Source organism: Trichechus manatus, unplaced genomic scaffold (genome assembly GCF_000243295.1).
Source record: "Trichechus manatus latirostris isolate Lorelei unplaced genomic scaffold, TriManLat1.0 scaffold00111, whole genome shotgun sequence".
In the NCBI taxonomy this organism is placed as follows: domain Eukaryota; kingdom Metazoa; phylum Chordata; class Mammalia; order Sirenia; family Trichechidae; genus Trichechus; species Trichechus manatus.
In genome coordinates this window covers 5778107-5806031 of record NW_004444047.1, presented here as the reverse complement: position 1 = coordinate 5806031, position 27925 = coordinate 5778107, and the positions used below count along the sequence as shown (strand labels likewise).

Below are 27925 nucleotides of genomic sequence, written 5' to 3'. Positions count from 1 at the left end.
TTTTCTTTATGTTGAGGTGTAATCCGTACCGAAGGCTGTGGTCTTTGATCTTCATCAGTAAGTGCTTCAAGTCCTCTTCACTTTCAATAAGCAAGGCTGTGTCATCTGCATATTGCAGGTTGTTAATGAGTCTTTCTCCAATCTTGATGCCATGTTCTTCTTCATGTAGTCCAGCTTCTTGGATTATTAGCTCAGCTTACAGATTGAATAGGTATGGTGAAAGGATACAACTCTGACACACGTTTCCTGATTTTAAACCATGTGGTATCCCCTTGTTCTGTCTGAAAGTCTGCCTCTTGGTTTATATACAGGTTCCACATGAACACAGTGAAGTGTTCTGGAATTCCCATTCTTTACAGTGTTAGCTATAATCTGTTGTGATTCACACATCTGGTGGTCCCCAATTTAAAGGGGAAATGGGCCAGTGCAGAAAACCTGAACTCCAGTCGCCTGTCTTGTCACCTCTCTGCGTCTCTCAGAGATCCCCGTATCCAGTTGCTCCATCAGCTTTCATCTGTTGGGATGTTCTGGGGAGATTTAATCTGGAGGAAAGGGTTGATTGGCCATGCTTTTTCCTTATCTTTAGCTAATGTGGACTCAAATCTAATGCAAAGGTTAGCAAGTTCTATGGTCCTAACTAAGTGTTTCTAAAAAGCCAACAGTTAACCAGGGAAGTGGATGCCAAGCCCGCAGATGGAACTCTCCAGAAGCCAGCTGCAGCTCCACCCCCAGGTGCCGAGACACCAGTGGGAAACGGCAGTGCCGACGGCCCTGGCTTTGCGCTTCTCGGCAGCGTGGACCCTTCAAGCTCTCTGCAGGTTCCAGAAGGTCGTGAGAGCCCACCACTGTCTCCAGGACCTATGTCTGGCAGCCCCAAGGAAGCCCTGGAGGAAAATGCTAGTTCTTACACGTTAGGTAATAATGTCATGTTCGATTCTGAAAACCTGGAGGCCTTTGCTAGGGCTGCCGCCTTGGACAAGACAGAGAGTGCCCACAAAGCCGCAGAGGACCCCCCGGATGGTGGAGTCTCTGCTGTTCCAACTGAGGCCGCCTTGCCCCCCACTGTGAGTCCTGAAGGACCATGTGGAGAAGCTCTCCTCGCAGACCTGCCTGGTGTGGCGCCAGCCTGCCCTAAGGACACATGCACCCCCCAGGAGAAAGAGCAGAAGCCGCTGGCCAGCACTGCGGGTGACATAGAGGCTTCTGGGGCTCCCGTGCCCAGAGATGAGGCCGAGGCCCTGCTCCCCACACATGCCTCAGGTCTTGAGGACACGGCCCCAGCCAGTCCTTTGAGAGCAGGAAGGGCCGTGACCCCGAGTCCTCAGAAAGAAGAGGGCCCCAGGCAGATGGCTGACTCCGCAAAGAGCGAGCCTATCAAGCTCGAGTTTGACTTCTCTGACAGTGTTGTCAGCAAAAGGGCACCTCCCCCCAGGAAACTGGGAAAAAGGCCTGGCATCAAGCCCCCCTCCAAGAGGCAGGAGGCGCGACAGGCTCCCACGGAGACAGACGAGCGCCCCGTTCCTGCAACCCGAGGGTCGTACAACCTGGACTGGGACAAACTTGATGGCCCAAACTTCAATCCATTTGGAAATGGCTCTCAGTGTGGTGGTGGAGAGGCCCGGCCCCCAGAAAGACCCGAGGCCAGGCCAGCCCGTCCCATGGCTGAGCCGCTGAGCGCTGAGCCTGAGGCCGCTGAGGCCTCACCTCCGAGTCAGTAAGTATGGGGTGTTGGTGGGCTCAACAGCCCTGTGCCTACTACACTTCTTTGTGGCCATGTATATGCCCCACTGGGAAAGGGCCTCAGGGCAAAGGAGCTGTGCGGGGTGCTGAGGAGGCACAGGCTGTGGGGGGGGGCTGGGTCCCGAGCCAGCACAGGAGACATGGGGGTGTAGATGAGTGTATGTACAGTGTGACGAAGGGTCAGACAGCCCCCACACGTCAGCTCGGCTGAGGATAGAACCTAGCCACCCCCTCACCTCCCACCACCCACAGGAGCCTGTTCTGAATGGGTGTTAGCCATTCGTTTGGCTATCGTGGTACCTTTAAGTGGTAACCAGTATGTTTTTTAAGATCGTTATTTACAATAAACCTGGATGACCTTTAGAGAAAAGGAAAACATATGAGCCCAGCAGCCAAACACCCACTGTTACCAGGAGGTGTGGCTTCCCCCGGGTAGGATTTGTCTCAGCTGAGCCTCTTCCCAGCCACGTGGTCAGCCAGGGAGCCTCCAGCTCCCATGTCCACTCACACCGGGGCACCCCCGGGGGGGCACCCCATGACTGCACACTCACAGGCAGCCTCTCCCCAGGCTGGACCTGCCTGCAGTCCCAATGTGACGCACTGAGTTACCCCGGCAAGGTTGTCCACGGCGTCCCTGCTGCCTGACACCGTCTCCTCCTTCCCCAGCTTCCCACCTGCCTGGCACCTTTGGCTAATGAGTTTCCTGCCTCCTTGCTTCTGCCCCGTCTCTTCTCAAGGGTTGCGCGCGTGAGGATAACTGGGCTGCGGGTCACTTGGTTTGGCGCCGGGTGTCTAGCCCATCCCAGTGAGGGCTCCCAAGGCACTGTGCACAGGGACACCAGGGGGGTGAGGCCAGGCACCCCCGGGCTCCTGCTGACTCTGTCTCTTCAGGCAGGTGGGTTCAGCCTTGCCTGGTGGCAGCCCCGAGGTCCAAGTCACCGCACCTGAGGTCCCTGCGGAGGCTCCAGGAGCAGCAGGCGAGGTACGGTGTGGTACATGGGGGAGGGTGTCATGTCTCATAGCATGCAGACAAGGAGCAGGGTGGACCCAGCAGGCCCCTGGGAGAAGGGAGACCTCCGCAGTCCTCCCTTGACTGGTGGCCAAGGCCAGGCCCAAACCAGCCCCCACGAGGCTCTGGGCTCACTGACCTCCGAGCTTCCTTCCAGGGGGGAACAAGTTGTTCTTCAGATACATCAGTCCCCACGAGCAGTCCAGGCAGTGAGCCGACAGCCCCACCTGCCGAGCTGCCACCCTCCCTGGACCTCGCCAAGGAGAGCTTCAAAGACCCAGCTGAAGGTGCGTGGGCCCAGAGCTCCTGGTCTGCCTGGCCTTGGCGTGCCCGCAGTCAGCCGGGGAGCTGTGTTCATAGCTCCTTCCGCGCGTCTGGTTGGTTTCCTTGGTCTCTCACTGCAGGTGGCCATTCTACAGGCACCTTTGGTACCCAACTTTCAATGGTTTCTCTAAAGCTTGGCATTTCCAGTGGAACAGGGCTAATACCTTTAGCGTATAAGAATTCTAGTAACGGAAACTCCGGGTGTGCTAGGAAAACAGGCCAAAGGTGGGATAGTGGACAGCAGCACGGGTGGGCAGGGCGGACAGCGCGGACAGCACAAGTGGACAGGAGCCAAAGATGGGGAGCTCGGTGTAGCCAAAGGGTGGTTTGAAGCAAGACTCTTGGAACAGTGCTCAGCACCAGGCTCAGGGGGAGCACGGTGTGTCTGTACGATGGAGCGCGGCACAGTCTCCAAACCGAAGTGTCCCCAATGAAAACTTGGGATTTTGTTGCTTTAAAAGACAATGACGTGACTCGGTGGGGTCTCCATTGTGCCTGGAGCTCCATGGGCAGGGAAGACTGGAAGCAGGGTGGAGTGTTTTCCAGCGGGATGATCGTGGGGTCCTTGCCACGTGGCTGGGACGTACCACCGTGGGCGCACTCAGTGGGGTAGGCTGGGGAGGAGTGTCGGGGGCAGCGAGGCCCAGGAGGATGGAGTGGTGGCTGTGCTATTGTGGTGTTCCGCCGTGTGGGAGTGGTGGATGGCCGCGGTGGGGAGGTGGGGGCATGGCAGCCACAGTGACCCACCCCCCTTCAGTTCTAGGCACGGGGGCCGAGGTGGACTATCTGGAGCAGTTTGGAGCCTCCTCGGTGAGTACTGGCCTCCCAACACCTTCCGTAAGTGCAGGCATTCCCCAGGTTACTAGCGAGATCCGCTCCCGACTGTACCTTTAGGGCGAATTTGTAAGTCAGAACAGGGGCATACGATTCTTATTTGGCCTTACTTTAGTGTAAGAAAGCCCTCGTGGCGCAGTGGTTAAGAGCTACTGCTGCTAACCAAAAGGTCAGCAGTTCAAATCCACCAGCCTCTCCTTGGAAAACCCTTTGGGGCAGTTCCACTCTGTCCTGTAGGGTCGCTATCAGTCGGAATTGATGGCAACAGGTTTGGTTTGGTTAGTGTAAGAAAAGGCTTGAAGCCTTTTCAGTGATTTAAAAGCTGCACGTGCAGCAAATGAAGGTGATTATATGGTGAAGACTTTCTTGCGAGTAGGGGTTCAGTTGTTTCAAAGTGAGGACAAGTTTGCATAACATTAAAGGGCAAGTGCGAGTTGTTCCTAACCCAGGAACTGCCCGTGTGTATCTTGGGAAAGGGGAACGTTTTCTAAAACGCCACCCCATACTGCTGTTACACCTAAAAAAAAGGTAACAATCTGTTAACATGTAGTATCCACTCGGTGTTCAGATCTCCCCGTCCACTCGCGTCGGGGTCTTTACTTTAGGTCAGGCCCCAGTGCTGACTGGTTCTGCATCGCTCTCTCTACCAGTTGCTGTCCAGTCATCTCTGACTTGTGGCAGCCCCACGTGTGTCAGAGTAGACTTGTGTTCCATGGGGTTTTTGATGGCTGAGTTTTGAGAAGTAGATCACCAGGCTTTCTTCCAAGGGTGGACTCGACATTTTGGTTAGCCACCAAGCGTGTTACCCATTTGCAGCACCCAGGGACTTCATGTCTCTCCAGGACCCCTTTTTGTCTTGCAGTTTCTTTGCCTGAAGCTGCGTCCTAAGGTTCCCTGGGAACAGACCTCTAAACTCTGTGCTCGTCCCCGAGATGGAGCTTCCCAACACTGCTGGCCGGCAGCTGCTGGGTAGCTGGGAGGCAGAGGGGCGCCCACCTTGCCCCAGGGCCCTGTGCATCCAAGGATGAAGTCGACCACGTCTCTGGGGGCTGAGGTCAATTAGGGGAGACTGGGGAGGCCTAACTCTTTGGACCCTGTCCTCCCTTCAGTTTAAGGAGTCTGCCTTGAGGAAACAGTCCTTATACCTCAAATTTGACCCGCTCCTGAGAGACAGCCCCAACAGACTGGTTCCTGTGGCCGCGGAGACCAGCAGGTGAGCCTTCCACTGTCTCGCTCTCTCGCTTACTCTGTGAAGCTTTTAGTGGGGAGACGGTGATTGTTACTTGTGGAGACGGGGTGGCCATTACGCGTGGAGACAGGTCAGCTGTTACTAGGTGGGCTGTCTGCCTAAAGGACTTTTAGACCGAGCGAGACACCAACGACTTACGTTCTGAACAGCAGACTGGGGTGGAGGAACTTGGACCCCCTGGGGGCGGAGGTGGCGTTGCCGGGGCCTCACAGGTCTAATTTAGAAATGGGAAGACTAGAACTTTGGAAAGAACAGTCAGCGGAGACTGGACTGTAGATCGTCATACTGACGAGGAGCGGGGAGGCATGTGGGTGAGCAGAACAGACATGAGCGAGCCAGCCCCATGTGGCCGAGATGATACTCCTGCCCCTTGATCGTCCTCTGGGGCAGCCAGTGTCCCCTAGGGAGGGGGAAGCAAGTTTATTACGTGTGCCACTCTAGACGGGTTAAAGATCTAAACATTAAAACAACTAAGAAGACGTTCTAGAAAAGAGGTTGGCAAACCACGGCCCAGGAGCCAAATCCGCTGGCCACCAGTTTTGTAAATAAAGTTTTATCGGGGTGCAGCCGTGGCCCTTTATTTATGGGTTGTTGGCGCCTTTCATGCTACAGTGGCAGACATGAGCAGTGACAGAGGTCGCGTGGCCCACAAAGTGGAAAACATTTACTGTCTGGCCCTTCACAGGAAAAGCTTGCCAATCCCTGCGAGAGAGAGAAATAAGGGCTTGTTTGTGTGAATTCGAGGTGAATGATTTTAAGCATGGCATGGCCCCATGAGCCAAAGAGAAGAAAAAGGTTTTCTAATTTAACTGTAAAAGTTAGATTTCTGAAGTACGGGAGACCCACACGCGGGTTAAGGCATAGGCCAGGTCTGCAGCAGGTGACAAAGCGGGCCACAGCCCAGAGTTTATCAAGTGACCGGACAGGCCAGTGGTCCCATGCAAGACAGGCTGGCCCATCTGTGGACAGAAAAGGCAAGAGGGGGCCGAGGGGCATGGAGGGAGAACGAAGGGGCTCAGGCTCACTGGATACTAGGATCGTTACTTTATCAGTACTGAGTTTAAGCAAAGGGACGGCATGATTGAAACTGGGTCATTTGTTCTTCTGTCCTGTTGGGTACAGAGAAGCAGCCCAGGCGGCTGCAGTCCCCTCTCCTCTGTCTGTAAGCACTCAAGTCGCCAGCAACCCCTCCTCAGGAAGTGTGCCGGAAGCGAGGCTGGTGGAGTTTGACTTCTTGGGATCTCTGGACGTTCCTGTGAGTACTTGCTCCTGTTTGCACGTCTTGTGTGCTGTTAAGTTTTATAGAAGTTCGCAGGTGCACGTTGCTCAGGACCTGGCTTCTCCCTTCTCCGGGGAAGCAAGGCCTTTAGAAGGGAGTGGCAGGTGTGTGGGGGCCCAGACGCTCCTTGATGAGGACGGGTGCGTGTCCCGCATGGCTGGCCCTGCCTCACGGGCTGGTCACACGTCTCTCCGGGGCTTTCTCAGGAGTCCCCCAGGGGCTGCAGGCTGAGCCAGGCAGGCCTGTCCTGTTTGGACCGGAGCTCGGTGGGAGGCAAGGCTTGGCGAGGTTAGGGACGTGTTGTCGCTTAGCTGTCTCTGTTGTCCTGCAGGTACCGAGCCCTGCCCCGTGTGTCCTCGGGCCTGGGGGCCCACCCCTACAAGTGAGCCCCATCGTGGACGTGCTGCAGTACAGCCAGAAGGACCTGGACGCCGCGGTGAGGACCGCTCGGTGATGATGCCCGGGGTGGGGGGAGGCACCTTGTCCTCGTAGTGCCACTGCAGTTCCTGTAACTCGGAATGTCACTGGGGGCGAGACCTGGTCGCATCCCTGCTGGGAGGTGGCGACACGTCTGCACCCATGTGGTCGGGGCTCCCAGCCCCCGGGGTGGGTGGGGCGGCCTCTGCCCACACCCAGCCTGCACCGAGAAAGGGGCCGCCTCCGACTGACCCCCCGACTCGGCGGTGTCGTGTGTAGGTGCGAGCCCTGCAGTTGGAGAACCTGGAGCTGAAAGGCAGGTGTGAGGAGCTCTATGCCAAGAACCAGGAGATGGGGTAAGCCTGTGGGACATCGGGCTGGACTGGGGCACCCCCACCGCCCCACAGGCCTGGAGCTCTCTTCCGCCCTTCTCCCCACAGGAAGATCATGGACGAGTTTGAAGGGATTGCACATCAGGTGACGGGTGAGTGCCCAGTGCGCCCCATCCTGGCCTCCCCATGCTATCTGCCCCGGCTCCAGAAGCTGGGCTCTGTGGGACGCTGGGGCATGGCCAGGTCAGCACCAGGGTCCCGGGCTGGGTGTCTTCCTTCCTGCAGCCCCCCGTCTCCTGACCACATCCTGCCTCCCGGCCCTCAGTGTGCGCCGAGTCCTCTCCGCCACAGTGAGGGGGGACCGTCCCCTCACCAGACGTGTGTCAGGCCCCCCGTATCAACCAGACCCTGCGCTGGTGGCTGGGGCAATGGCAGGTGGGCAGTGCAGTAGAAATGGCACCCCACCTGGAGGCCTGGCCCAGCTGTGCCCTGCCCCCACCAACTGGCAGCATGTCTAGGCTGGTGAGGGTGGTGCCCAAGCTGTTGGCCACCCTCACCTGGCCACTGCGTCCACGGCTGTGGCTGGGGTGTGTGCACCGGGCACGCCGGGGCCAGCCTGGTTGGGGACGGGCTCCTGGAAGCCCCCTCGTGGGCAGTGCGTCGGAGGCTGGGTAACGGGCCTGTCTGGGGCTGAGCACTGGCTGGGGCGGGTGTTCTAGGCCTTCATCTACAGCCTCTCCGGGAACGTAGGGCAGAGCTGGAGCCTCTTGGGGAAGCCGGCACCTCCCTGCGATTCTGCGGCACCACCCTTCCTGCTCCAGGGTCTCTGCTGTCGCTCTTGGGCTGCTGGCACCTGGTGCCCGTGGCGGCCGGGCCAGCCCTCGGTGCCCACCCCACCAGGGCTCCCTGCCCGCTTGCCTGGGTCCTGGTGTGGAGCTGGGCAGAGACAGCTGTCTCCTGGGGCCTTTGGTGGCACAGTGCTCCCAGGCAGCTGCCTTCCTCTCCCCGCCACACCCTCGTTCCTTCGCACACGTTCTCGATTGTTTGTGACACCAGCTTATGCATTCGTGCTTCTCTTTTCTCAAGAGGAGGCTAAGAAAGAGAAGGAGCTTGCCGAAGCCAAGATCCAAAAGATTCTGAAAGAACGAGATCAGCTTACCGCAGACCTGAACTCCATGGAAAAGTCTTTCTCGGACCTCTTCAAGCGGCTTGAGAAGCAGAAGGAGGTGATTGAAGGCTACCGCAAGGTACGTTGTGTGGGGACACGGGGCGGTGTCTGTCCGGGTCCTGTCTGCGTGTTCCTGAGTAGATGATGGGTAGGAGTGACTGGCCTGGACTCATCTCTTGTGGTTTTATCTCCATGGGTCCGGAAGCCTATCAGGCTCCTTTGTGAAAATAATCTAATTCAGCATATGGCCGCGCCTTCCCTCTGCGCTGGTGCTGGTTCAGTACGTACGGACGGGAGTTGGCAGTCCATGACCCCACCCAGCCTAGGAGAGGGGAGAGGTGAACTGGTGCCTCAGGGCCCAGGGGAGCCATCTGCATCGGGAGGCCCCACATGGCCTGGAACAGAACCAAGGTGGCCAGAGCAAGCTGGAATGTCACAGTGGGGTGCACGCATCAGGTGGCAAGAAGAATCCGGAGTGGGTGGGCAGAAGGTGCAGCTGTGTTTGTCACACTTGGGAACGTTACCGCGCCCGGGCAGCAAGAAACCCCGAAGATCCGCATTCTGGTAAAGGGCCTGTCACATCGAGTCTGATCAGTGACTTAAATTGGGGTAGCTAAACGTGAAGACTCAGTGTGAGAAACGACTCGCCATGAGGTGTGAGAACTCTGCGGGCCCCAGGACTGAGGAGGTAACCCGCGGAAGGGAAGGGCCATCTTGGAGGCTGGTTCAGACCCCGTGGGATCCCCTGGACGGCAGAGGAGCTGGCTCGTGTGCTGGGCTGGAGCTGGCTCGTGTGCTGGGCTGGGCATGGCTCGTGTGCTGGGCTGGAGCTGATCTGTGGGGGCGGGCGAGCCACGCTGGTGGTGGCATGCAGCAGCATTGGGGGCCACAGAAACAAATCAGAGATGGACAGACAGACCGGGGGATGGGGCAGGTGAGAAGGAGGAATCGGGTGCTGCTGGGTCAGGAGGCCTGGAGCACATGGTGTCCATGTTGGAGGGCCGCGGGTAGGTGTCACCAGGCCACACCAGGACTGCAGGGTCACCAAGGGTTGTGTGTTCTGGGCATGAGGCTGGCACAGCTCCATCCATGCCCTCCACCCACTCCACTGACCCCTGTGCAGCAGCCCCAGCCACTGAGCCCCTTCCTCCTGCCTCACCCGTCCAATGCCCCCTACCGACAAGGAGAAGCACTTCTGCTCACAGGAGCTCCCTCCCTCGCCCCAGGGCAGGGGTGAGGGGTGAATCGAGCTGGAAGGCAATACACGGTAACTGGCACAGTTGCTGAGAGGGGTTTTGGGAGAAAAATCCACATCTTCCACTTGTGGGTGGGGCAACCCAAGCCTGTTGAAGAGCTGGCCGGATCTCAGAGGTGCTGCTGGACGCCATCAGAAGAGAAAGGACAACTCCTGGCAGGCGGCTGGAGGGCTGGTGGAGCGCATCTCTGAAAGGGCTGAGAGATCTTCAGGTCGGGACCCGGACTGGGTTGAGCTGGTGCCAACCCAGACGGCGGCTTCGCTTCAGATCGTCTCGGTCCTTGACGTCTGATGGGTGGTCTTCAGTGGCTGTGTTCCCAGGCACTGGCAGAAGCAAGCGTAAATACTCTAGAAGATCTTATTTCAAAGCTTTGATTATTTCTGTAGTTCTGCACATCACATCTGGCCCAGAATAACCAGCCACGTGAGGAGACGGGGAAACAAGGGAAGATCAGCAGAAACAGTAGGAACAGGCCCACTGAGGTTCCAGGCGGTGGTAGTATTGACGGGGCAGCGGTGGTAGCGGCAGCAGATGGTGGTAACCATGAGACGTGCCTCGCACATCTACCACAGGGAACATGACTGACATCCCTGTGGCGCTCTGAAATCCCCCCCCATCTGCACCAAGGCACGCTTTCTCCACAGGCTTAACCATGGCCCAGCCAGGGGCACGCACGGCAGAGTCCTGAGGCAAGGCATCTCTGGCCACAGCCAGACTTGGGGGGCGCTACAGAGAGCGAGCAAGGCCCTCCTTGTGCAGTGAGGGAGAGAACAGACCAAGAATGTGGGACCCGCAGGGAGGGAGGTCTGAGGGGTGGAGCTGCTGGGTGGACCTGGGTGTATGGCCCTTCCCCAGCAGCACCTGACTCTTGGGCGTAAGTGTGGGGGCAGCACATGAGGCGGGCACTGCATGCCAGGGAGACAGCCACTGCCAAGGATGTGGGTCCATCCCAAAGGGCAGAGGTCCAGGAGCCATCCTGAATGGGTGGGAAGAGGAGGGATCTTGACTCCTGACTTCAGACTGGTGGATGTGCCTGTGGTGGGTTGTACCAAAGTGGGGTGTCCCAGGGTGACAGCTGGACCTCGGGAGCCAGGGTAGGGAGGGGAGTCCCTGGTGGACTTAGCTAGTGCTCACCTCCTCATGTTCCGGACTAGGACGGTCTTGACCATGACCGTTTTCAGAGAGAAACAGGACTTGCTGTTCTCTAAGGCCTCTTGTGTTTTGCTGTTAATGTCTCAGAGAGCCTTGGGGTCTGTACAGCTGACCCTGTGGGTTTCCGAAAAGCCAAGACTAGGAGGTCTTAAACTGAGTTGCTCCCGGTTACAGTTGCTCTCCTCTTGTCCTTTAAAGAACGAAGAGTCACTGAAGAAGTGCGTTGAGGATTACATACTGAGAATTGAGAAGGAAAGCCAGAGATACCAGGCGCTGAAGGCCCACGCCGAAGAGAAGCTCAGTCTGTGAGTACTTGGAGTGAGGGACGCAGGCCGACGGGAACTGGCTGAGAAAGGGCTGGCAAACCTAGTGGCAGGCCAAGTGACCACGAGATAAGGGCATCCTCGTGACAGCGTCAGAGGATGTGCAACAGCTGGCAGAACGTTGAGTGGGGGTGGTCTGCAGACCAGGTCTGGTCCGGGGAGGGGACAGGCCTGGGCCTCCACTGGGCTCAGCCTGCTCCCTGTGTCTCCAGAGCAAACGAGGAGATCACCCAGGTGCGCAGCAAGGCCCAGGCGGAGGCGCTGGCCTTCCAGGCTAGCCTGAGGAAGGAGCAGATGCGTGTCCACTCGCTGGAGAAGACCATCGAGCAGAAGGTACGACTGCGCCTGGAGCTTCTCGGGGCACAGGGACCTGAGGCCCTGACGCTCTGCTCAGCTGTCCTGGGCCTCAGCCTCTGAGGGGAGAGCAGGAGGAGGAGGAGCCTGAGGTACCTCCCTGGGCCCTCAGACCTGCAGCCTGCAGGGGCCGTCTGGGACCGCCTTCTAGAAGGGCCCCTGCAGGCTGCCTCTAGGCTGGGCACATGTCCTGGAAAGCTGACGTGCTCTGTACTCCTTCCCGGACTCTGTCCTGCTCCGGGCAGAGTTCACTGACCACCCTGGCCTGTTGCTGCTCCATATGAGCATTCTGCAATTCATCTTTTTGCCCTTTAGACTAAAGAAAACGATGAACTCACCAGAATCTGTGATGACCTGATTTCAAAAATGGAAAAGATCTGATGTGGAATCACTGACCAGTGGCCTTCTCTGCCTCCTTCTGTCTACATGTAGCGTGTCTGTCTATTTGTCCAGCCATCCATTTTTGTGTCTCTAAACAGGTCTTACGTACTCTTCTTCTCTCTTAAACTCATTTTTAAACTAGATTACTTTAAAATGAAGACTAAATAAAGTTTCCCTTAGATTTAAGCTCTGAAGTTGCATGTCTCTGGTCTCTATTACGGTGAAGGTGCCCTGGCTTCGGGCCGAGGGCTGAACTAGCCCACAGCTGCTGCTGCCCACCGTGCCCCAGCCTTCCGGCTTTTTCTGGCCCACACGGGCTTCCTGCACTTACAGTTGCCTAATGGGCACACTTCAGCCCACAGTGGTTAGTGCCTCCTACAGGCAGGTTCCGTGGGGCTGGGTCCAGAGGGCAAGCAGCCCTGCTGAAGTAGCAGGGACAACGATAAGCCCTGAGTGGACCATATCCTGCCTAGTCAGCCCTGGCTTCTCAGGCCAGCCACGTGACGCTGGGGTCCGGGGAAGTGTGTCTCCACCTCATAACCACAGGTGAAAATCCAAATGGTTAACATTTTAATGTAAACAAAAGTATAAACTGCTGAGGTGTAGTGGTCAGCTTTGTGTGTCAACTTGGCTAGGCCATAGTGTATCCAGTTACTTAGTCAAACACTAATCTTGTGTGGCTATGGAGATATTTTGTAAAAGTGGTTAACATCTACGATGAGTTGACTTTAAGAATATTATTCTCAACAATCCAAGTGGACTTCATCCAATCTGTTGAAGGCCCTATGAGTAGAACTGAGGTTTTCCTGAGGAAGAAGAAATTCTGCCTCAAGTTTGGGTGTGTATGTGTGTAATTGCCTTACTGATTGTTTCTCTGGAGAACTGATAAAATTTTGGTACTGAGAGATTCTTGAGGAATAGAATCTTAAGGATAGTTTTCAAAATTGGTTCTGGGATTTCTGGAGTTGGTTCTCTAATCTGGTAAAATTGAAAGGCATTAATGACTATTTCCTGTACTAAGGGGGGCACTGATAGTCCATGGTGTGATGTGGCAATAGAGATACGAAAATATAACCATTGGACACTCCTAATCAAATACATAAGGAGCTCTGGTGTCACAATGGTTAAGCATTCGGCTCCTCAACAAAAGGTTGGTGGTTTGAACGCATCCAGTGGCTCTGCAGGAGAAAGACCTGACAATCTGCTCCCGTAAAAATTTACAGCCTGGAAAACCCCATGGAGCAGTTCTGTCACATGGGGTCACTGTGAGTCAGAATTGACTTGAGGGCACCTAACAACAACAAATACTTGGAAAAGGCAAGGTTCTGGATGATCAAATATCTGATAACTTAGATCATTTTAGTCAAATTTAGGAGATTGGCTGGTTGCTCCTAACTGTGTTGGAGAAAGTAGCGAAAGAAAAGGATGAGCTCGGGGCTTCAAATTCTTAGCTCAAGTACTGCATAAATGACCTGAAAGTGTCTTATGATTTGAAAGAAACCCTTAATACCCTGTAGCCTCAGAGCTGAGATTGCTGAAAACCAAACCCAGAGTCTCATCCTGTGAGTGGCTGAATTGCAATGAAAATTGAATTCCCAGCCTCACACAGTGTCTGCTCTTAAAGTGAGGGCATTGATTAGGAAGATCCTAAAAATTAGAATGGGGATATATGGGCAGATCCTGATGAAGCTGGGGACATTGAATGCCTAGACTCTACTGAGTCTTCTGTGGTGCAGTGAATTACTTCATATGGCCCTTATAGCCATGCATGGTCTTGTGCCTCCCACAAACTGACTGGGTGGGACTACGCAAATAAGGTGCTTGTGGCCCAGCAAGGGGATTGGGCAGCTTGAGAATAATACAATTAAGGTGCATGGAACCCTTGGAGGGCTAGCACTATGCAAATAAGATGTATGGAACCCTAATGAGAGGATTGGTCAGTTTTGTCATCCTGTTAGGCTTAAAGGGAGCCAATCCCAAAGGCAGAGAAAAGGAGACATTACTATCAAGAAGGTCCCTGTGCTGAGAAACTCCTAGACCCAGGAGATAGAGAGCTGTAACACCCGAGACGGCGAGAAGTGGCAGCAAGCACGGCAGAGTCCAGCGGCAGAGAAATGATAGCAGCAGAACCAGGAGACCAGCACAAGATGGCACAGTGGGCGTCCCGGCCCACAGAGCCAAGAGAGCTGAGTACCTTCAGGCAGGAGGTTTGCTGGCGGAGTGGGGTGCCTCTAGGCACTCATCAATTGAGCTGAAGAGCTTTGTAACACTTGCCTGACCAGAGCAGAAGCTAGAGAGGAGCCTGTCCTGAGGGGGGCTAACAGGAGGCCTGTCCTCACAGGGCATGCACAGCAAAGAGAAGGGCCTGCCTGTGGGCATGGCTGAGAAGCTGTCCTGACCAAAGAACTATATTCTGAATTGTTCCTGATCCTGAATTGTAACCTGTTACTTCCCTAATAAACCCGATAATCGAGTCTGGTCTGTGAGTTCGGTGTGGCCACTGCAATGATTTATCAAACCCAGCAGAGAAGTAGAGAGTGCCGTAGAGAAGTAGAGAGTGCCGTAGAAGGGATGGCTGGTGTCAGAATTGGTATAAAAGATTGAAGAGAAGAGGTATGTCTGATCTCCCCCTCGTGGGCATCAGCTTTGGGCTTGATGCTGATGCTGATTCTCCTCTCTTCTTCCCCTGAAGTTAGACTAGGAGGTCTGATGCCACCATCTTGTTCTTACATCTTTGCCAGTAACAACAGCAGGCTTTCCACCATCTGAGGAGATTAACCCTGCTTTGCCTAAGGAATCTGGTATGGCTTCCCTCCCCTGAGGTTGTTGCCTCTTTCGAGACACTGCTGCTAATTCTCTTCAGGATCCACCTCCACCAGTCTTTGCTTCTAGACCTATAACCAGACCCAAGTTTCAGTACACCTCAAAAGATGCGATACCAAATTGACCCATGAGGAGGTATGCTACACTCCAAAAGAACTGGATGATTTTTCTACTTTACGTAACAAGTCCAGGGAATATTGGTGGAAACGGATATTAAGAGTGGGCCTGCCGGCCTGTCCTATAGATTTCAGGCTTGCTAATCCCACAATCGCGTAAGCCAATTTCTAATTCCTGAATTGGGGGCCGACGGGGCAGCGCCTAACAACTGGTTCTGTGTTTCTGGAGCACCCTGTCTGATACGCAAAGCAACTAACCAGAACAGACACCTGTAGCTCATGATAGGACTCTTTGTCCCTAAAACAAAGCTTTATAAGTAGACATAATGGTCACAAGAGGGTCTGTGAGTCGACAGACCCCCCCCCACTCCTCCCAGCTGGGTGTTCAGGCAGTGTCCTTAGTGCCAACCTCAGGGCCTGGCCCGCGGCGAGACTGGCTGCTCAGTGTAACCTTGAGCACCTGGGCTGAGCACCACCCAACTCCTCATGCTTGCACCTGACACCAGTCCTGTGTTCTGTACTTTCTGACAGTGTGGTACAGTGGGTGGAGACCAAGAGGCAGGAATGGTGGGGGGGGGGGGCACTGGGACAGGCCCAGTGGAAGCGGGGCAGCCACAGGGGCAGCCAGGATCCCCGGACACAGATGGGTCATGTACACGGGGCTGGCCCGGACACTGGCCACTGGGCTTGGAGACATGGCCCCAGGCCCCGAGCTGGGCTCTCACCCCTCAGAGCTCAGAACCGACTGAAAGGCACAGATGGGGCCCCTCCTGAGTGTCTGCTTCAGTAGGCCTAGGGGGTCACAGAGCTACATTTCTAATGTCCCAGGAGGCTGCTGCTGCCGTGAGAACCACTGGGCCCAGCTGCAGAGGGCACAGGACCTAAACACACGCCTGGCTGCCCAGTCACAAGATGCTCCCGTTCAGGCCTAAAGAGTGGTCCGCAATCCAACAGTGTTTTATCTCCTCAGCTGACAGGGTGCTGTCTGTGGTCAGAAGGCTCAGGTGAGGTGGTTTGGGGGCCTCCAAGCATCCTGGACCTGCCCATGGGCCTCTTTGCTCGTGGTGACACGGGGCTGGTGATGGCCCAGTCCCCGAGGACTGAGGACCCGCCACCGAAGACTGAGCACTGTGGGAGGGTGAGGTGGTGGGGCACCCGGTGAAGCAATTTGCAAGGACAGGTGCCTGCAAGACCAGCGGATCCGTGCCTCCTGGGCCACCACCAGGGGTCACTGCAGCCTGTGGGCCTCAGTGCAGGGATGAGGGGCCAGGCAGGGCGGCCAGTGGGAGTGTCCGGGCTCCCTGCCTCCCCCACCTCTCTGTCCCGTGTAAAGGGCGCTGGATGGTGTAGTGTGCCAAAGCCCAACCAGGGACAGGGGACCGGGCAGGCTGCAGTCCCAGGGAGCTCCTTGCCTCGGCCTACACTTGGCCAGCCACAGTGCGCACGAAAGGCCTCAGGGCCCCCTGGTCCAGTCCATCCTTTGGGGCACTCTGCGGAGCCCCTTCTCTGACCCATCTGGGAGATGGGGCAACTTGGGCACCTACCCACAAGGCCACTCCCCTGCAAAGGCACATGGTGGGCATGTCCCTGTACCCACTTTCAGGGTGGCACCAGGGCAGGGGTGGAGGATTCCAGGCATGGGAAGGGGCTCAGGCTCATCCCTGCCCCGCACCCCCTCCTCCCGTCCCACCCCACCCTGTCCCCGCTTCCCCCAAAACGGTTTCTGCCTGTGGCTCACTTCCCTGACACACATGCCCCAGGAATCAGAATCAGACACCTGGAGGGACAACCCCAGGTGAGTGGAGGCCACTCGGGCCCTGCCCGGGCCTGCAATGCCCACCAGGCACTGTACCCTGGGTCTGACCTATGTTGACCTCTGGGCGGGCCATGCAGGGCTTGGACAAGGAAGGGAGGGAACATGGGGGTCCCCCACCAATGACTCCAGGTGCCTACTGAGCAGCGAGCTTTGGGACCTGAGGGCAGGTTCAGGCCAGCCCAGCACAGGCACAAAGGTGATGATGGTCATGAACCCAGGGGCCTCTCATGCCCACGAGGGACGCAGGGCCAGGCCCCAACCACCTAGGTCCTCGCTATCCTCCCTGTCACACTGGCAAGAGTGAGTTATTACGCACTGGGTCAGAGCTGCCATCTGCTCGACCTCCATCCCACCCCCACCATGGACAGCAATCCTCACCTCACCCCCACCTGGACAGGGACCTCCCCATCCCACCCCCACCCTGGATGGGGATCCTCCATCACACACCCACCCTGGACGGGGATCCCCATCACACACACACCCTGGACAGGGATCCTCCATTACACAGACACCCTGGACAGGGATCCCCCATCCCATCCCCGCCCTGGACGGGGATCCTCCATCACACACCCACCCTGGACAGGGATCCCCATCACACACACACCCTGGACAGGGATTCTCCATCACACACCCGCCCTGGACGGAGATCCCCATCACACACACACCCTGGACAGGGATCCTCCATCCCATCCCCACCCTGGACAGGAAACCCCATCCCATCCTCACGCTGGACGGGGATCCCCCCTCCCATCCACACCCTGGACAGGGACCCTCATCCCACCTGGGACAGAAATGGGCACACTCCACCCAGAAGGAGCTTAGGAGATGAGGACCTTCGAGAGCCTGTCCAAAGCGCGTTTCCCAGACAAGGAAGCTGAGGCCCACACGGACCAGTGGCCAGCACCTGGGGAAAGGTCCTGGCTGGGTGTGTCAACACAGGGCCTGGGGGGCCTGGGTGCAGGAGGGGCCGGGCCTGCTGCTCTCCGCCAGACTCCTCTGGAGCTCACCTGCTGGCTCCAGGCTCAGCTTGCTGCAGGCGGACAGGGCCATCCTCCTCGGCATCCTCACCTCGCCAAGGGTGCTTCGGGGCCCAGCCGGGAAGGCAATGTGGCCACAGGGCTGTCACCACTCTGCAGGGCAGGATGCTGGTCCCCTGGAGTCCTCTCACCCCACTCTGCTGCCTGGCTTGGCCACTCCCAGGGCCATGTCCCCCGCGGGGCCTCTCTGAGCCAAGCCCGAGTCTGCCTGGAGAGGGCCGCGGTGGGGCAGCTGGACGTGTTGGGGCGGCTGGCCTGGCCTGGGGCCACACCGAGGACACAGGCAGCGTCCTAGGCTAGAGCCTCTCTCCCGGGACAAAGGGGCCTTGTGCGGCTGAATGGGTGTTTATCCTGGAGCCCGAGTTAGCTTGGGGCTGCGAGGGCCGGGCGGGGGCCTGGCGCTGGCCTTCTGAGGGTAAACATGACCCACGCTGGGCGCACTGTGGCACTGTGTTTCCGCACACCAGCGTCCTCCAAGCGTCTCCTCAGTCAGCGCGCATGGGGTCCCCGCCAGGACGGGGGACACAGGGGCGGGGGCTGCCCGTGGCTGAGCGGGAGGGGAGAATTCTCCCCGAGGCAGCAGCAGTCACAGGTCTCGCCGACAGAGATCCCAAAGGGCTGCCCCCGCCTTCTCATCATGGGAGGCGAGGGTCACCAAACCCCCTCCCCACAGTGCGGTAGGCCAGGGCCTTCAGGGCCCGGGACCAAGGCCCCCGCCTTCGGTGGTGACACCAAGCTGGAGTCCCTGCCTGATCGATGGGCTGCCCACCTGTCTGCCCTGCAGCTGCCCCCATCCTCCCCGAGTGGGTCACCCAGGAGCCCAGGTCTACGGGGCGCTGCCACTTCCCACCCCTCCAAGGGTCCATCAGGGGCTGCCTCCCCGTGACGGCCTTGGGGGAAGGCCCAGTCACCCGCCCAGCTCTTTCTGGCCGGTCAGGGGCTGCCTCCACCCCCAGCTACCCCAGTCCGGATGAACCCCAAACTCCCCTGGCCCCATGCACAGTCCAAGCCCGTAAGGGTCGCTGTGCAGCCCAGTGGGTGCCCAGAAGTTCCGTCCTTGGGCTGGCCACCCCATCCAGGCCACCCCTGTCCTCTGGGAAGGGCATGCTGTTTGCGACCTTATGCCGCTCTTCCAAGGCCCCCTCTGCACTCCTCTCGAAACCCAGCTCCGAGTGTCCCACCCCCAAACTCCCGTACCCTCCCTCGGGCTGCCTGGTGGGCTGGCCCATGTCTCTTGCCCCCCCTCCCCGGCGGTGGAGACCTGAGAGGGGCAGGGCGGTGCCCACAGCAACCCAGGATATAGGAACGCGCTGGGCGTGGGCTGCCATCCCCTGCTCAGCCCACAGCCTCTGGGGTTGTCGAGCACGGCCAGAGGAGGCGGGTCCTGACTGAGCCCGGCTCTCCTTGGGGCTTGTGGGCTGAGGGCGTGCAGTGAGGGGCACCGTAGGTCGGGACGGTCACGTGGCAGCAGGGGCGCACGGGGGGCGTGTCCTTGGGGGCGAAGGTGCGTGTGGGGCCGTGCCCGTGGGGGGCCGCGCATGTGGGGCCTGGCACGTGCGTCCTGAGCCTGTCTCCCAAACTGTCAGGCCGTGCGGTCTGCAGGGGGCGCTGTTGGGATAGGTTGAGCCCCTCCCGCCGGACTAGCAGCCCCTTCTGCGCGGAGCACGAGCACGTTGGGGCTGGTGGGAGACCCAGACACCCCCACCTCCCTGGCATCCGGGCCTCAGGGCCTCCAGGCAGGACCCTCACTCTGAGGCGGCAGATTCACCTCACCACTAGGCACTGCCCCACCGGGCTGGGTGGGACGCAGGTCCAGTTCTTTGTCACAGTCGTCCTCCCCTCCCCGCCTCCTGGTTCTCCACGGACCCTCGGCCACTCACCCAGGGCCCCCTGGAGCTTGTGGAGGGCAGGGCCCAGCGGTAGAGGCTGGGGGCACTAGGATTGTGGGGGAGCCCAGTGAGGGAGAGAGCAGGGCCATGAATGGCTGGGGGAGCCTGGTGGGGTGAGGGCTGTGGGACAGAGGATCCCCAAAAGGCCCACCCACCATGTTCTGGGAACAAGCCCCATGCTGAGGGATGCTGCACCCTCACACCCATTCAGCCAGACCCCTGGCACTCGCTCTTCTCCCTGCCTGGCGTGCTGGCTCCCTCCTCCCCCTCCAACATTCTTCAGGAGTTCCTGAAACTCCTTCAGGAAACACGGTCCCACCCCACCCCATCCTGCCTAACCTGCCTCTGCTGCAGCACCAAGATGGGTCATAGGTGTTAGTGGAATGAATGAATGAATGAACGAACGAACGAATGTACACTGGGAGCCACCACATCCCTGCCTCAACTCAGCCCCCTCCTAGGCTGCCAGGAGCACAGGGGCAAGGCAGGGCGGGGGGAGAGGGACAACAGGACATTTGAATGAATGAATAATTGTGCACCAGGAGCTCCCATGCCCCTGCCTCAGCTCAGCCACCCCCATGACCCGCACCCTCCCACCCCACCCAAGGTCAGAGGGGATAAGGCAGGGGCAGTGGGTGGGGTATGACAGGATATTTGAATGAATGAATGAATAAGTAGATGAGTGAATGAATGAGTGGGCTGTGTGAGCGTGGCGATGGTCTGGCAGTCCCTGGATCTCCCCACACTGCCGGAGGCCTCTGTCCCTCTGTCCTATCCCCCTTTGGTTGACTCATTGTCTGTCAGTCCATCACTCCTCCACTCCCACTTCTCACCCGGCTGAGCTCTCCGGGGGGCTCGGGAGCCCCTTGTACAGAGGGAGAGGGCACGGCCTGGGTGGGGGCTCCCGGCAGGGCTCCACAGGGCCCTGGGTGTTTGTTTTTGATAGAGGTTCGAATGAGAAGGGCTGTGTTTGCCGAGTAGGGAGACGCTCGGCCCTGAAGGGCCTCCGGCCCTGGAAAAAAGGGTTTCTGTGTGGGCGAAGTGCGGCCGCCTTGTATGCTGGTGGGGCGGGGGCGTGGCCACCACCCTGGACCTGCTGTCTGCCAGCCGCTTTCTTCAGGGGAGCTGTCCCCCAGGCCTGGGGACAGGGAGTTTGTCAGTCAGCAGGCCGTGGGGTGGGGAGCAGAGGCAGGGGACTCAGGCCTGCCTGGGGGTCTTTCTGGCAGGAGCCCCTATGTCAGCAGAACCCCTCCTCCGTATCCGGGGCTCCAGGGCCCTCTCCGCGAGCAGAGGCACCAGGCCGAGTGCTGGGGTGGCAGTGAGTCCTAGGGAGTCCCACTGGAGGACGCGCTCTCCTGAACCTCTCTGTAGGAGTGTGATCAGTCTAGCCGATGATTCCAGGGCAGTGCCCTGGGGGCCGGTGCTGGACAGGACCTCGGGTGGAACCCTCGGTGTCCCTCCGAAGGGCTGAGGCCTGGGCCCCGTGGGCTGTGGGGATGCATCAGCAGAGGGGAGCTGGACAGAGCTGGCCCCTTCCCAGGCCCTGTGCGTCCCTCCTGTCCACCCCCCACACCCTGGCCCATGCCCAGCTGCCTGGGCTATGCCCACCCCCTTCCCAGGGCCCAGGGCTGGGGGTCCTGACAGCAGGGCTTCCCTGAGGCTAGCGAGGCTGGCTTCAGAAGGGGTGGTTCTCATTACTCCTTGGGGCAGGGTAGGGCCGGGGAGTCGGCTCTGGGTAGACCTCTACAGGAACCCCCACCTGCCTCAGAGCCAAGTGTCCCATCAGCCAACAGAGGGTTTCACATACTTGGTCTTTCATCTGCGTGACAGACAAGCAGAGCTCTTTCTCTGTTCCAAGCTCTGTTCCAGGCACTGGCGGTATGGACAGTCCTGGCCCTGGTGTAGACCTTCCTGCTGCAGGTGGAGGTGGGGGGAGCAGAGTGAACAGATAAACAAGCAAATACGGAACATGTTGGGAGTGAGTGCCTTGAGACAGGGACAGAGGGTGGGAGGAAGGGGTGTAGGTGCACCTTGGGCGGGCTCCAGATGCCCCCGCTGTGGCCAGTAAGGTCCCATTGCTTCTTTCATGACATTCTCTGCTCCCCCATCCGCCACTGGCCTGCTTCCTTGGCTGAGAAACTCATCCCCCACCCATGCCAGCCTGGGAGGCTCCAGGGTTCCCAGTGTGGGAAAGGGACCAGGGTGGCTACGCCCTGTCCTGGGAGGGGCCAGCCCCGTACCCTGACATGGCCTACGTTCCCATAGGACACATGGCCCTGTCTGGTGGGCAGGTTGGGGGTGGCTCTCCCCCGCTCTGGGACCCTATGCCCCTTGCCTCTCTGTCCTGCACCAAGGTCCTGGGCCTGGGCTCCTCTCGCCTGGAAGGCTGCCTCCCCACCAGGACCACCCCCAAGCCCAGACGGGCTGGGGCTGCCGGGTGGGTCACCCTGTACCCGGTCAGGCGTCTGAGAAGCTGGGCACTGGGTGGGCCCGAGGTGGGGGGTGTCTCTTGCACAAGCACTGCGCTGGGGAGGCCTCAAGGAATCAGAAACACATGCCCAGGCCGGCCCAGCGTCCAGCCCCCAGGCGGCTCATCCTCGGAGCTGTGCCAGGGCGGGCCCAGATGGCGGGGATCAGGCCGGGCCATGCTGACCCATCTCAGCCCCTCCAACCCCCCAGCTCGTCTTGCTTGCCTCCACTGCCTGGAGGCTCACGCCTTGGCCTTCTAGCTCAAGGGTTTGGGGCCTTGTGAAGGGAGTAATGCTAGGGTCTGAAGAACCTTGGCTTCCAAGACATTAAGGAGGCCCCCCACCCCAGCCCCTGTGCCCCAGCCCCTCCTGGCACTCTACAGTGCCCCCTGACTTCACCATGGGCACCCAGGAGGTAGGCCCTGGGGTTTATCTTTCCTGCGGGGGAGGGGAGCAGACCGGTCCATGGACGCCCAGCACAAGCCCCGCAGCTTCCCTCACGAGGGTGGGCTCAGCATGCAGGCATCGCCTCCCATGGGTCATTTGTGCCATCTGTGCCAGGACTCCAGGCGTTAGAGGTCCTCGTCACACCTCCCAACCCCCATCCTTCTGCAGATGAGGCACAGGCCAAGTGGGCCAGGCTGTGCCAGCTGGCGGCGTCGGGGGCTTCCGGAGGAGGGGTGCCGAGCTGGGCCCTGGAGGGTGTGGGTGCGGCCAGGCCCGGGCCTCTCTCTGCTTGCTGTGCCCTGGTGCTGGACCCCTGGCTGCTGAGACCCCGCAGCATCACCAGGGAGCGGGGGCACGCCCCGCTCGGCCGGGTGGGTGCAGGCTGCTCCGCGCGTCCCGGCGTGCCCATGTGCCGCTGGCTCCCCCACGAGCCCGCTCCGCCAGGTGTCGGCTGGCCTGCCAGGAGCATGAGCTCATTTCACTGGCCCCACGGGCAGGGCGGGGCTTAGCGGCACCCCACCCCACTGCAACGTGACTCCCTGAGGTCACACGGCCCCCCTCTGCGGCTCCCTGCCCTGCCCCGGGTCACCTGCCGCCCCTCTGCTTCCCGGAGTCGTTCTGAGCCCCAGCATGTCCCCGCACGGAGAGACGTGACAACCCAGAGCAGGCTGTGATGGGAGCCGAGGTGGAGGACAGCCGCAGGGTCCTGCAGGGTGGCGAGGTGGGCGGGGACAGGCTCTGGGAGCATGAACGGATGCAGAGACCAGATCCCGGCCGTGCCCGGGGCACGGGCGTGCCAGGGGTGGTGGGCCTTGAAGACCGCAGCAAGGGCGGGATCTCATCCAATCAACGTTTCTGGCCCCCGGCATGGCCACCCCGGGCCCAGGGCATCGGGAGGGCTTCATGAAGGTGGGCAGTTACTGCTATAGCTGTTGTTGACCTGTTTCTCTTCAACTCTGGGCGGGCTACTGACGTCTTCTTGCTGAGCAGGAAGCGCCGGGGGCTGTCCCCTCGGGCCGCCAGCCAGGTCTCCATGGTGGTTCTGGGAATCCCCCTCCCCACACGCCCAGAAGCAGGAATGTACCTTCACCCTGAGCCCAGGCTTGTCTGGCCCCAGGTGCCCTACGGGCTCAGCCCGGCACTCCCCTTCCGCTGGCCGGGGACAGCAAGATGAGGCCAGAGCTGTCTTAGACAGTTGGGGTAGGGAGCCAGGCCCCTAGAAGTCTTCCTGGAGGAGGACGCCAGACCCGGTGAGGCTGGTGGGCTAGGACCCTGGGCAGGGACACAGCTTAGGCAGGGCGGGAAGGCAGAGGGGGACAGGGACCAGGTGGGAGGCTTAGGGTCCCCAGGCCGGGGCAGTCCCTGGTTCTCTCTGGCTGTCCCCTCCCACTGGCCCAGGCTCTGGACCCCATTTCCGTCTTCCCAATGAAGCTCCAAAACCCCAAACCCAGGTCAGGGAGGGGGCAGTCAGCCTTGCTAGACATGGAACCTGGGGGAGGGGATGCCCCTGGGGAGGACAGCCATCACAGGGCCTCCACAGTGACTACGACCAGGGAGATCGGAGGGGCTGGGAGCACAACTGAAGCCCTGTGAAGGGTGGGCTTGACAGGGGTCCTCACCTGGTATGGCTGCGTCGGGACCCCCTCCCCAGGAAAGCTCACATAACTTTGCAAGCCTGTGGAGCCCCATTTTACAGACCAAGAGACTGAGGCTCAGAGATGGCCCCATGGCTCAGACCTTCGGCTTTCAGGCCTAGGGGCCAAGCCCAGAGAAGAGGCAGGCCTCGGGGAGGGCCTGGGCCAGGGGCAAGGATGAGCCTGGAGCCCACAAGCTTCTCAGAGGGCAGAGGACTGGGGACCGTCTGAGGATGACCAGTGACCTTTGGGCTTGGGGCTGTGGGAGATGCTGGGGGAGGCGAGGGCTGGGGTTTGGGGGGGTGATGTGGCCGGAGTGCCCAGCCCAGCCTGCACCAAGCTGGCACCTGGGCCACACTCAGGCTGGACATGCTGCCCCCAGCCTGACACCCACGGGGAGGTGGTTTGTTTGAGTCCCAGCCATGTCTGGCTTGCCCCGTGCTGGGTGACACCACCCAGCACCCCACCCCGTTCCCCAGGGAGAGCCGGACACCAGGAGTCCTGAACTCAGGTCCGCTGCTTGGAGGGACAAGGCCAGGCAACAGTCTGTCCCTGATTCTGAGGTTGGACAGGGGGCTGGGAAGGAGTGAGCTGCCCATTCTGGGACCTGTGCTGGGGGCTGTCCGGGCCAGGTTGCTGGGGAGGAGGGCTGGGGGAGGGTCATGGGGGCCCATGAGGCCGAGCAGGGTCAGAGGTGTGCTCGCTGCCCTGGGGGGGAGACAAGGCGAGGGCAGAGAAATCACCAGCCCTGCTCCATGGGGACATCTTGGCTTGGCCGGCTCCCTCTGAAGAATCAGTCACGGGGGGAGGGGAGCTGGGCGTGGGAAGGAGGGTAATGACAGGTCACTATGGAGGCCTTCCCAGCCCTTTACAAACCGCCCAAGGCAAGCTGAAGACAGAGCAGGTATGCTCAGCAGGGCACAGAGCCGGTGTCTCGCCTGGCACTTGGCAGGCACCTGGGCACACAGCAGGCGCTCAGCTGGGCACACAGCAGGCACCTGGCTGGGCACGTAGTAGGCACTTGGGCACACAGCAGGCACCTTGGCACACGGCAGGCACCTGGACACATAGCAGGCACCTCGGCATGCAGCAGGCACCTGGGCACACAGCAGGCATATCAGCACACAGCAGGCGCTCAGCAGGAGCCCCAACTCTTCAGGGTCCCTCCGGGAGCTGGGCCGTGTCTCCTGCTCCAGTGGCAGGGGCTACTCAAAGCCCTCAGGGAGTGGCTCATTGTCCCTTCTCTGAGGGCAGGGGGGAAGAAGGGGCCGTGGGATGGCACCTCAGGCACAGCGACAGTGTACCATGAGCTGCTTTGCACCGGGATCGGGGTTACCTGCACCTGGGAGCCACTGATGCTGGCCCTAGGCCTGGGAGAGGCCAAGAGACAAGCTAGGGCACGGGGGTGGCAGGAGGGCGGCCACTCCTTGAGGCTGATGAAGGGTAATGGCCTGTGGTTACCTTGGGCACCAAGGAGCCTCCACTGGGTCCTCCCTTCAGTGGAATCAGAACTTAGGGTGGGAAGAGGGGCGGGGCTCTGCAGGCTGGGCGTGGGGGAGGCTCCCTGCTGAAAGTGTTCTCTGCCCCATGGTTACCTGTGGGGCCAAGCCTGTCCCAGCCCCTCCACCCACCCTGCCCCCTCCCCACACCTGCCTCTGGGGCTCCTCGTCCAGAGCTGCTAGTTCTTGAGGCTTCCGAGGGAGGTTCCCATCAGCCCTGGAGCCCGTGGTTTGGCGCAGGCGCCTCGGCTGTGGGGAGGGGCTGGTCACGAATGTGCCTGGGGCTGCACACCCCTTGGGGATCAGGGAAATCCTCAGGTCTCCCAGACGGGACAGTAAGGGGAAGGGTCCCTTGATCTAGTCCTGGGGACATCCGCCAGGGAGGCTTCCTGGGGGAGGCAGGCCTGCAACACCAAGAACCGGGACAGAACAGGGTGCTCTGGGGAGGAAAGGCCAGCGAAGGGGAGGGGAAGGATGGAGCCTGCAGGACGCTCGGCTACTCAGCCCAGCCGCCCGAACCAGGGGCTCTCTAGGCCCGAGGGCAGGTGGGCTCTGCCAGCGATCGGCAGGAGTCATTGCCCGTGGCCTGGGAGCAGCTGGACCAGAAGTTGCCGCTCTCCTCCCCGCACCTCAGCCATGACAAGGGTCACCCAGGGACAAGGAGGGAGTGGGCGCAGCAAAGCTCTGGGCGCTTAGCCCCCTGCCCCCTCCCGCCTGGCCAGCCCCAGAGGCTTCCCTCACTGCAGGCTCTTATGATGGCCACGAAGGCAGAGTCTGGGCTGGTGTCGGATGCGTGGCCCCCCATGCCCACGTGCCCCCCCATGCCCGACGTCATCGCGATCCAGTTTCATAACCAGCCTGGATTCCACCCCAGCCGAGGAAGGAGCATAAAAACCCAATATATTTTAATTATATCTTTGAGGGCCACGAGCACAATCGTTTCCAGATGGGGACCCACTGACGGCCGCTCTGCCCGCTGGGCCTGGGCAGGGGGAGGGAGGGTGGCCATGGGCCCATTCTATGGTGATGAGGCCCCCTGGCACCGGGCCATGCTGCGGTGCTGACACCCGCAACCTCGGAGTCCGGCTGGGCTGGAGAGGCTGTTACTGATCATACGTCCGGCTTTACAGATGGGTAAACTAAGGCTCAGGGAGACTGGCTTGGAGGGGCTAAGCCCTGTCTGGAGGGGTTTGGTGACAAGATGCACAGCACTGCCCTGACCCTTCCAGGCTGAGAGCTCCCCCAGGCGGGCTGGGCCTTGACCCTGGAGCAGGGGCCAGAGGGATCCCAGTGGTCAGGGACATGGGTCACTCATCCAGACCCCGGGGTGGCAGAGGGGTCTGTTCCTGCAGCTCCTTGCCTGGACCATGCTGCCCAGGAAACCGCATGTTCATGAGGAGGGGCGCAGCCTGCCAGCCCACCATGCCCCTGAATAGCACTGGGCACAGAAAGCCACTGGCTGTTGGGCAGTGACTCCATCTTGGCTCCAGGTGAGCAGGACCAGGACCTGAGGCCTCCATGTCCCAGGCTGCTGAGTGAAACCCTGGAGCAGGGCCCAGCCTCCTGCACCCCCCTCTGGCCCCCTCCCAGCAGAGAAAGTGCCCAGAGGCCCAGGAATCTTCTCAGGCCGGCTGAGCCCTGGGGGCCAGTGAGGACCAGGGCAGCGCTCACCCTGGCCCAGGGCACTGGTAGGGACATGAAGCCCTGGCACCACCTGCTCCAGGGAGTGAGGCGGGGCCAGGGCGGGGGTGCATGCTCTGGCTGCGCAGCCTCTGGTTCCCACCCCACTGGGCAGTGGGGGAAGGTCACTGGGCGGTCAGTGATGGGGACTCGGAAGTCTGCCAGCTAATCAGATTTGCCCGCTCTGACTTCCCAGCTCTTCCTGTGGTGATGGCGGCCTGGCGTCTGCCAGGACCCCTCCCTTCCTCCCGCCTGGCCCCAGCTCAGCCAGCCTGAGTGGACGGGGTGTCTGACTGGTGTGCGCATGGACCCTCGGAGAGGCAGGATGGCCACAGGACCCGGGTCCCGGCACAGCGATGAGGGGGATGGGCAGGGCGGGACGGGCCACCAGGAGCTGAGAGTCCATTTCTGCCTCTGCGCCAGCCTGGGACCCCCTGACCCTGCCCCCTGACCTATCTGCACTTGGTCGAGGTAGGCGGGCTCAGAGGGACACCAGTGGCAGTGCAGAGGGTGGCGGAATGGCAGCTGGGAGGGTGTGGAGGGGGACGGTCCATTCCCTCCAGGAGCTCGGCACTGACTGTCCTCTGCTGTCACTGACCGAGGATAGAGGGCCCCAGCACGTCGCATCAGGGGCTCTGGAGTCAGGCAGCCCCAGCCCCTCTGCTGCCTGGCCTCAGTGCCCTGTCTGTAAAATGGGC

The 27925-nt window shown here is 59.9% G+C and overlaps 1 protein-coding gene across 1 annotated transcript in view; it reads left to right on the top strand.

Annotated features, from left to right (window-relative positions):
- Window positions 1-12095, top strand: part of TACC3 (transforming acidic coiled-coil containing protein 3) — an 18813-nt gene extending 6718 nt beyond the window's left edge. Inside the window, exons 4-16 of the mRNA XM_012557608.2 lie at window positions 656-1714; window positions 2632-2722; window positions 2907-3036; window positions 3831-3883; window positions 5017-5120; window positions 6279-6411; window positions 6767-6871; window positions 7132-7208; window positions 7293-7336; window positions 8271-8431; window positions 10959-11065; window positions 11296-11416; window positions 11753-12095. Coding sequence (XP_012413062.1) covers window positions 656-1714; window positions 2632-2722; window positions 2907-3036; window positions 3831-3883; window positions 5017-5120; window positions 6279-6411; window positions 6767-6871; window positions 7132-7208; window positions 7293-7336; window positions 8271-8431; window positions 10959-11065; window positions 11296-11416; window positions 11753-11818 — 2251 coding nt within the window. The 3' untranslated portion in view covers window positions 11819-12095. The remainder of the gene's footprint in view (window positions 1-655; window positions 1715-2631; window positions 2723-2906; window positions 3037-3830; window positions 3884-5016; window positions 5121-6278; window positions 6412-6766; window positions 6872-7131; window positions 7209-7292; window positions 7337-8270; window positions 8432-10958; window positions 11066-11295; window positions 11417-11752) is intronic.
- The last annotated feature ends 15830 nt before the right edge of the window (window positions 12096-27925 follow it).